General features: G+C 46.8%; 1 protein-coding gene across 1 annotated transcript; it reads left to right on the forward strand.

The window, feature by feature from the left end:
* Positions 1 to 5,711: 5,711 nt before the first annotated feature.
* Positions 5,712 to 6,710, forward strand: LOC125640272 (olfactory receptor 52R1-like). Its single transcript, XM_048858717.2, has one exon. It carries the CDS (start codon positions 5,712 to 5,714, stop codon positions 6,708 to 6,710), a length of 999 nt encoding a protein of 332 aa, XP_048714674.1.
* The last annotated feature ends 2,084 nt before the right edge of the window (positions 6,711 to 8,794 follow it).

The following is an 8,794-nucleotide window of genomic DNA, read 5'->3' on the forward strand; positions in this document are numbered from 1 at the left end:
ACGTCACAAGGCCTCTGGCTGCCCTCTATCCACAGGAACATTCGGTTGGTGTTGCTCTTACTGAGTCTGTTCCCCTGAAGTGACCACAGGGACTAGGATGTGTTGGCAGGTTTCTGAATGGGAGTGGAAGTGGAGCCCTGGAGTTCACACCTCACAGGAACAGGGATCTCACGAACTCCAGCTAGTTCTGAAAACCTCAGATTCACCTTCAGAAGATGGCGAAGGCTCAGACTCGCTCTACCAGACTTTCCTCTGCATCCCACCCAATGGATAACCCTTGCCAGAGGTGGAGTCCATTTCCCTGTCGGTGTGATGGAGAGACTGTGCTTATGGCAGAGACGTCAGGACTCCTGGGTTCTGTCTGTCATCCTGCCACTCAATCTCTGTGAGACCGTGGCCACTTCATCTCTCCTCGTGCCTCAGTTTACCTGTCTGCATAATGGGGATATGTTCATAGTGACTTTCCTTTGCTAGGTGTTTTGAACATCCTTCAACGAAAGGTGCTGCACAGTATGGTCACAGTTCTAGATGAGAATTAGTGATCTTTGATCCCTTAGCAACAGGCCCATGTGCCTGCAGAGAGTGCTTGTGTCTCCCCATAGTCTCCAGATCTGTCCTTCTACAATCTATCCAGACACCCTGTAAATAACCAGGATATCAGACCCTGGGCAGATCTAGGCATTATCCCTAGTTTTCTTACTAATCAAGTATAATTTTTAAATATACACAAATACCCAGAGCAGCCAATTCCTCTCTGAGCACAGAGCTGAAGAGTTCTCATCTCCCTTTGGGAAGGTTCCTTAATTACTGTTTACTCCTAAAGATGGACGAAGAGCACAGAAGCGCAGACATGGAAAGAGAGACATTGCCGAGAGTGTCTCCGGTCTCCAGCCTGTTTATATCCAGATACTGCTTCTCCCCTAGAGGCTGAGCAAACCCCCTGGGGTTACACAGAGCTATATTATAAACGGTGCAGATCCCTGTCTCAGCTCTCAGTGTGGGATGCTGCTGCAGATGCTGGGGTGAGAGCGGTGTGGGACACGGCTACCGGAGGGGGATTCCCAGGAAAGACACTTCCGTCTCAGGATTCACAGGTACCATCTCTTGCTGAGGAGCTCACCTGCTCGACAAACCCAGTGCAACATGGACGTGATGGGACAGAGAATAGGTCTGGGGTCCTTTCCGCTCTGTGCAGCCATTGAACATCCCAGGGCTTTTGCCACAAGGGATGAGTTTGATCCAGTATCATGGGCCAAAACGTCCCTTTTTGCTGTGCCTCCCCGGCTGATGGCCTCCAGCCCCGAGGCGGCTGCATTTCAGTGGTGCAGGGGATCCTTGAGGAGGAAAGGTGCCAGTAAAGGGACAGTACGAGGCCAGATTCTGAGGCCATGGCCCGTACATTGCTCTGGCCCCACTGAGGCAAAACTCCCTGTGAAGTAAAAACCAATTAATGACCTCAGGAGCCAGCTGTGTGTTAATGCACAGACACAGTCACCTCCTGCTCTTGCATCTCAGGGCTCTGGCTGTTAACGGGTGGGGCTGTTACCTGACTTTTAATTTCTGGAAAGCATGGAGGTGCTAGGGCTCCTCACTGGAAAAACTATAAGAATTTTTCAACATGGGCAAGACATCTTTGAAAAAACAATTCAGCCGGCAGCAGACACCCAGGGTGGGAAATATCACTTCAAACGCTTAAAGATTGGCAAACTTATAAGCAACTGAAAATCAGGTCTCCTAATGGAAGGTGTCAGACAGACTTAACTCACCATGGTGCCACCAGCACCACCGACAATGGCCCATCCGTTTGTGAATCCCATTCAGCTGAGCTCTGTGCTCCAGTAACGTCAGTGGCAAGGAGTTCCACAGGCCAACAATGGATCATGTAAACAATTTTCTTTCATCAGAGTTACACGTTCAGACTTTCCACGTAACTGAACGTTCCCTTGTTTGGGTGTTGTGAGACAGAGTAAATATAAATGCCTGACCTACTTTCTTTATTCATAGATTCATAGGGTTTATGGTCAGAAGAGGCCATTAGATCATCAAGTCTGATCTTCTGTATAACACAGGCCATTAAAGTTAGCCCTCTATTGAGCCCCAGGACTTGTGTTTGACTAAGGCCTGTTCTACACTAGGATTCTACATCCTAGAATCATAGAGCCACAGGATGAGAAGGGACTGCAAGGGTTAGCTTGTCTAACCCGCTTCGAAGATTCGGGATTTGTTGTGTCTAAGCCATCCAGGACAGATGAGTGTCCAGCCTCCTTTAGAAAACCTGCAGTGAGGGAGCCTCCATGACTTCCCTAGGCCTCTGTTCCATTATCCTCCTGTTCCTACATTTCGGCAGTTTATCCTGAGATTCAATCTAAATCTGCGAGGCTGTGGTTTGAACCCATCGCCTCTTGTCCTGTTCTCTGTGGCAAGAGAGAACAACTTTTCTTCATCTTTTTTATGGTGGCCTTTCAAGTATTTGAAGACTGCTGCCATGTCCCACTCAATCTCCTCTTTTCCAAACTAAACATGGCCAGTTCCTTCAGCCCTTGCTCGTATGGCTTGAACTCTATCCCTTTCATCATTTATGTCACCTGTCTCTGGTCATTTCAAGTTTCTCTACCTCCTTGCTATACACTGGTGACCCAAACTGGACACAGTGCTTCAACTGATGCCCAACCAGCACCGAGTATAGTTTTAGTATCACCGACCGTGACTTGCATGCTACGTCTCTGTTAATGCAACCCCAAAATGCATCTGCTTTGTTTGCAAGAGCAAAATCATCCACACCCCGAAGGATGTCGCTATATCAACCGAACACTGGTATAGACAGTAGGAGGTCAATGGAAGAGTTCTTCCATCAACCTAGCTACCACCTTTCGGGGAGGTGGATCACCTACACTGCCAGGAGAGCCCCTGCCATCAGCGTGAGCCGTGTCTAGACTGAAATGCTAAGGCAGTGCTGCTGTAGCGTTTTAAGTGTAGAGAAGCCATCAAGCAGATCTTCCAGAAAAGCGTCCAGTCTGGAGCCCCAGACATGCAGAGTTGTAGAATCCACCACTACCCTTCGCAGTTTGTTTCAATGGTTAATCACCCTCAGTGCTAAACATTTGGCCCTGTTTTCCAGCTGGAATTTATCTGGGTTCAGCTTCCAGCCATTGGGTCTTGCTCTGCCTTTCTCTGCTTCACCAATGTTTTTCACCCCATAAAAGTCTCTGCTTGATCATCTTTTTGATAAGTTTAATATATGATGCCCTTTAAGTCTCTCACTGTCTGGCATTTTCTCCATCCTCCAATCATTTTTGTGGCTCTTTTCTGCACCCGCTCCAATTTTTCAGCTTCCTTTTTGAAATGTGGACCCCAGAAGTGGACACAGTTGCTTTCACCAATGCCATGTGCAGAGGTAAAATCCTTCCACGGCTTCAACTCACCACTCCCCTGTTTATGCATGCAAGGATCACATCAGCCCTTTTGGCCACAGCATCACACTGGGAGCTCACGATGAGCTGGTTTCCACAATGACACCTAATGACCTTTTCAGGGTCCCTGCGTCCATAATACAGTGCCCTAGTCTGTGGGTCAGGCCTGCATTGCCTGTTCCAAGATGATCACTTTGCATTTGACTGTATTATAACCACTCTGCGAATCTTCAGGTCATCCACAAATTTTATCTGCAGTGATTTTCTATTTGCTTCCAGATCCTTGATGAAAATATTGAATAGCATCAGGCCTAGAACTGATCCCTGCAGAACCCCACTGGGAACAGCCCCATTTGCTGAAACTGGCCCCTTGACAATGGCTTTCTGAGATCTGTCAGTTAGCCAGTTTTTTGTACATTTTACATGTGCTCCACTGACTTTGTAGAGTGTTCAACTGAATGGTTTTCCCTACTAAATCAAATGTATGAGAGAAATTGAAGTTTATTGCATCTGTGCAGTACCCTTGATCAATTCCCAATTTTCATTCCCGTTTTTCTGTCGAATATTTTCGTCCCAATCAGTTTTGCTGATAATTTCTTGAGCTATGGGGAATTAGCCCTTTTGAAGGGTATCTGTAGATAGCTATTAACAGTTGGGAATGGTTCTCCGTTTGTCCAATTGAATGTAATCTGTTCCATTCTTTTATTTTGTTCTCCTCTATCATCTGCCCCCTTCTTTGTCTCTTCTCTAAACTAAACAGTCCTAGACTTTTCAGTTTGTCCACAGATGGCAGTTTTCCTCATTCTCAGAGCCTGTTTTGGAAATCCCCTTTATAATGCTGTATCCTTTTTAAACACTAGATGACCAAAACTGAGCTGATATACAGAGCAGGTTATTCTCCATCCCATTTCTTAGGCATCTAAACATTGACTTTGATTTGGCCACTACGGTGAAAAATATAAAGGGAAGAGTAACCACCTTTCTGTATACAGAACTATAAAATCCCTCCTGGCCAGAGGCAAAATCCTCACCTGTAAAGGGTTAAGAAGCTAAGATAACGTCGCTGGCACCTGACCACAATGACCAATGAAGAGACAAGTTACTTTCAAAGCTCGGGGGGGGGGGGGAAGGGTCTGTCTGTCTGTGTGATGCTTTTGCCGGAACCAGGTCAGGAATGTTCTTCAGAACTTCTGTTAAGTTAGTAAGTAATCTAGGTAGAAATGCGTTAGATTTTCTTTTGTGTAATGGCTGGTAAAATAGCTGTGCTGAATGGAATGTATATTCCTCTTTTTGTGTCTTTTTGTAACTTAAGGTTTTGTCTAGATGGATTCTCTATGTTTTGAATCTGATTACCCTGTAAGGTATTTACCATCCTGATTTTAGAGAGGCGATTCTTTTACCTTTTCTTTAATTAAAATTCTTCTTTTAAGAACCTGATTGCTTTTTCATTGTTCTTAAGATCCAAGGGTTTGGGTCTGTGTTCACCTATGCAAATTGGTGAGGATTTTTATCAAGCTTTCCCCAGGAAAGCGGGTGCAGTGCTTGGGGGGATATTTTGGGGGAAGACGTCTCCAAGTGGGCTCTTTCCCTGTTCTTTGTTTAACACGCTTGGTGGTGGCAGCATATGGTTCAAGGCCAAGGCAAAGTTTGTACCTTAAGGAAGTTTTTAACCTAAGCTGGTAAGAATAATCTTAGGGGGTCTTTCATGCAGGTCCCCACATCTGTACCCTAGAGTTCAGAGTGGGGAAGGAACCTTGACAGGCCACTACTGTGAATGAGCAGGTGTTTTGTTGATCTGCTATTAATGACACCCAGTTCTTCTCCCTGAGGTGTGTTCTGGCTGGGATGTTTCTGCCTGGCAATGTCTTGGCAAAGGTTTGGTTTTTTTCACTCTCAAAATTTGAGCAACCGGGTGAATGGAGAACTCCCTACAGCATGGACTCCCTAGCCTGGCTTTCACTGCATTAAGAAACAACACTTGGATAACCAGTATCCAAACTCGTGTTTCCTGCTGCCTATTAAGATTTCCCATAAAATGACATTTAGAATTATTGACACATGGAGCACCATCAAATACAGAATTGACATTAGTAGGGTCCGTTGTTCATAATTCATTTATCTGAATAAAGAAAATGTCATTTTTCAGTGTGTGAAGAGCGACCAATCTGCTTCACCCACGAGAACCTCCTCCAGTAGTGCATGTAGTGTCTCATATTAACATTGTCTCTCCACTAGGCATTTGTACTGTGACCATCTCCCTTGACTCTGGGCACATACAGAAGTCTGGTGAATGTATGGTACATGCAGGTGACACCGTTCTGCCTCAGAGTTGGACACCTTCTCCCCTACTCCATGTCAAATTCCAACACAACTGACTTCACCAACCCCTCCACCTTCATTCTGCTGGGCATTCCTGGCCTGGAAACTGCCCATGTCTGGATCTCCATCCCCTTCTGCACCATGTACTCCATTGCCGTCTTGGGGAACTTCACCATCCTGTTCATTGTGAAGATGGAGCCGAGCCTCCATGGGCCTATGTATTATCTCCTCTGCATGCTGGCCGTCAGCGACCTGGTCCTCTCCACGTCCACCCTACCCAAAATGCTGAGCATCTTCTGGTTCAATTCCAGGGAGATCGATTTCAGTGCCTGCCTCACCCAGATGTACTTCATTCACTGTGTCTCAGCGATGGAGTCTGGGATCTTCGTGGCCATGGCTTTGGATAGGTATGTGGCCATCTGCGATCCCCTGAGACATTCCACTATCTTGACAAAGCCCGTGGTGGCCAAGATTGGCCTGGCTGTGGTGCTGCGCGGTGGCATGCTCATACTGCCCTATCCCATCCTGGCAAGGTGGTGGCCATATTGTAGAACCAACATTATCCCCCACTCGTACTGTGAGCACATGGCCGTGGTGAAGCTGGCCTGTGCTGATGTCCACATCAGTAGTTATTATAGTCTCTCTGTGGCATTCTTGGTGATGGGTCTGGATGTGATTTTTATTGCCATGTCCTATATCCAGATTCTCAGGGCCATCTTCAACCTCCCCACAAAACACGCCCGGCTCAAGACTTTTGGGACCTGCGGCTCCCACCTATTTGTCATTTTAGCCTCTTACATCCCAGTTATCTTCTCCTTCCTCACGCACCGATTTGGTGACAATGTGGCCATACATTTCCATGTTCTCATGGCCAACGTGTACCTCCTGGTACCCCCCATGCTGCACCCCATCATCTACGGGGTGAGGACGAAACAGATCCAGAACAGGCTGCTCTGGCTACTTACTCATAAAGGGATGTAAAGTTTTCTCCTGATGCTCTGGCTCTCAGACTGAGCTCCATGCAGAGCTGGCTGGTGACATGGTGCTCTGCCCTCTTCCCTGAATCACTTACTGGACAGTCAAAGAGACATTAAATCCTTTCCTGACCTTACTGTGCTGTGTGAGCATGAAAAACTGGTGAATAGGTCTATGTACAATTCAGTGGGTTGCCACATCTCTAACTGCTGGTGTCTGGACCCCCGAAACCCCACCCCTTGCCCCATCTCTTGTATTAAGGCTCTGACCCTGCTTTACCTCTTCTCCCCAAGTCCCCACCCCTGTCGCTGGCTCCTCTGTTCCCCTCCCCCTGTCACTTGCTGTATTATTTCCACCTCCCTTCTATGACATTCTATATCTTGGGGGAGTGTTTTTTAGCTCCCATATTCCTCAATATCATATAATTGTGATCTTGCATATAAAGCATGACATGTAAGGTATCAAGGGAAAGGTTATGATCTGCTGAAAGTAATTTCTCTGTCCATATATGTGTATCATTGATGCATGTGAAGTTATGAGAATTTGGTCGTATGATTGTCACTAAAACATGCTGTAAATTGGGGAATTAACCAGATATTAGCTCCCCAGAGGCAACAGCAAGGAAAGTAACCAAAGCCCTGGCAGGGTGTCAAACAACCCATCAACAGCCATTGTCCAGAAAGGGAGCTACAATGCAATGACTCACCTGCATGAGGCCACACCAGGGGAATTTCTCAACCTTGCTTGGAGAGACTCAGTAATTCTCACGTGACGCTGAAGGGGGTCAGGGTGGGGCAAAGCCAAGAGTGAGGAAAGGACATGATAAAAGGAAGAGACGTTTGCCATGCTCTTCTTCTCTCTTCCACCTACATCTACAGACACCATAGCAAGCGACTGAAGTGCTGATCAAAGGGGAGAGTTTGGCTGAAGGGCAACTAGCCAGCCTGTGGTGAGATGCATCTAAGTTTGTAAGGGCACTGAAAGTGTTAAGATCAGCTTAGGATGAGTTCTGCTTTTATTTCATTTGACCAAATCTGACTTGTTCTGTTTTGACTTATAGATTTTAAATGATTATCTTTGTAGTTAATAAATCATAGAATCATAGAATCATAGAATATCAGGGTTGGAAGGGACCTCAGGAGGTCATCTAGTCCAACCCCCTGCTCAAAAGCAGGACCCATCCCCAATTAAATCATCAATTAAATCTGTTTGTTTGTTCTATCTGAAGCAGTGTGTTTGCTTTGAAGCATATCAGAGGCTGGTACATATCAACTTCTTTCTTAAATTGACAAACTCATATAAGATTGCAGCATCCAGCGGGCAAAACTGGACACTGCAAGACGGAGGTTCCTAGTGTTGGGGTCCCAGGGCATGGCCCCTAGGTAAGTCGAGGGGATGGAAGACCCTGAGAGTCGAGGAAGTCTCTTTGCTCAACCCCCCTTCACAGAATTCAGTCCTGGCTGGCCTGAGAAAGCCCTTGCACTCCCAGCATAATGCTGCAGCTGCAGATAGAGCTGTTTTGTGTAGGTTTTGCTGGTGCCACGTTAGGATAATGGCAGGAATCAGCTACAAGGCCATAACCGCTTATTTGCCTCATTAATCGCAAGGCTAAGCAGGCTGTGCTGTTGTTTTGAATTGCTAAAATGCTCGTTAAAGGTTGCCAGAAAAAGTATTGTTGTAACCCATATAAGGCAAAGCAATTTTACCTGGCTGATGTGTAATGCAATAGAGATAAGGAGTATAAAGGTATGTGACTCTGCCTGCTCAGTGGGCAGGATTTGAGATTCTATTCTCCCTGTACCTTCTTTGGAGCGCCAAATAAACCTTTCTGCTTCTCCACCCCGTTGTGTTTATTGGGTGACGCACACTGGGCAACGAACCCCTACTGTTGCTCGCCTCTGACACTGGGTGCCGGCAACAGCTTTTGGCATCCCTGGGTGGGCCACGAGGCCACTATTTAGCCTTGCCCAGACCCCTCCCGGCAGTCAAGGATTACGGCAACAACCGACGCCCAGTGCACACCGGTGAGTTCATCGGGGGCCTCGGAGGAGACGCGATTTGATGGACCCCGGAGGGCACAACGGTGCAAC

The sequence above is a fragment of the Caretta caretta genome, chromosome 1, assembly GCF_965140235.1.
Source record: "Caretta caretta isolate rCarCar2 chromosome 1, rCarCar1.hap1, whole genome shotgun sequence".
In the NCBI taxonomy this organism is placed as follows: domain Eukaryota; kingdom Metazoa; phylum Chordata; order Testudines; family Cheloniidae; genus Caretta; species Caretta caretta.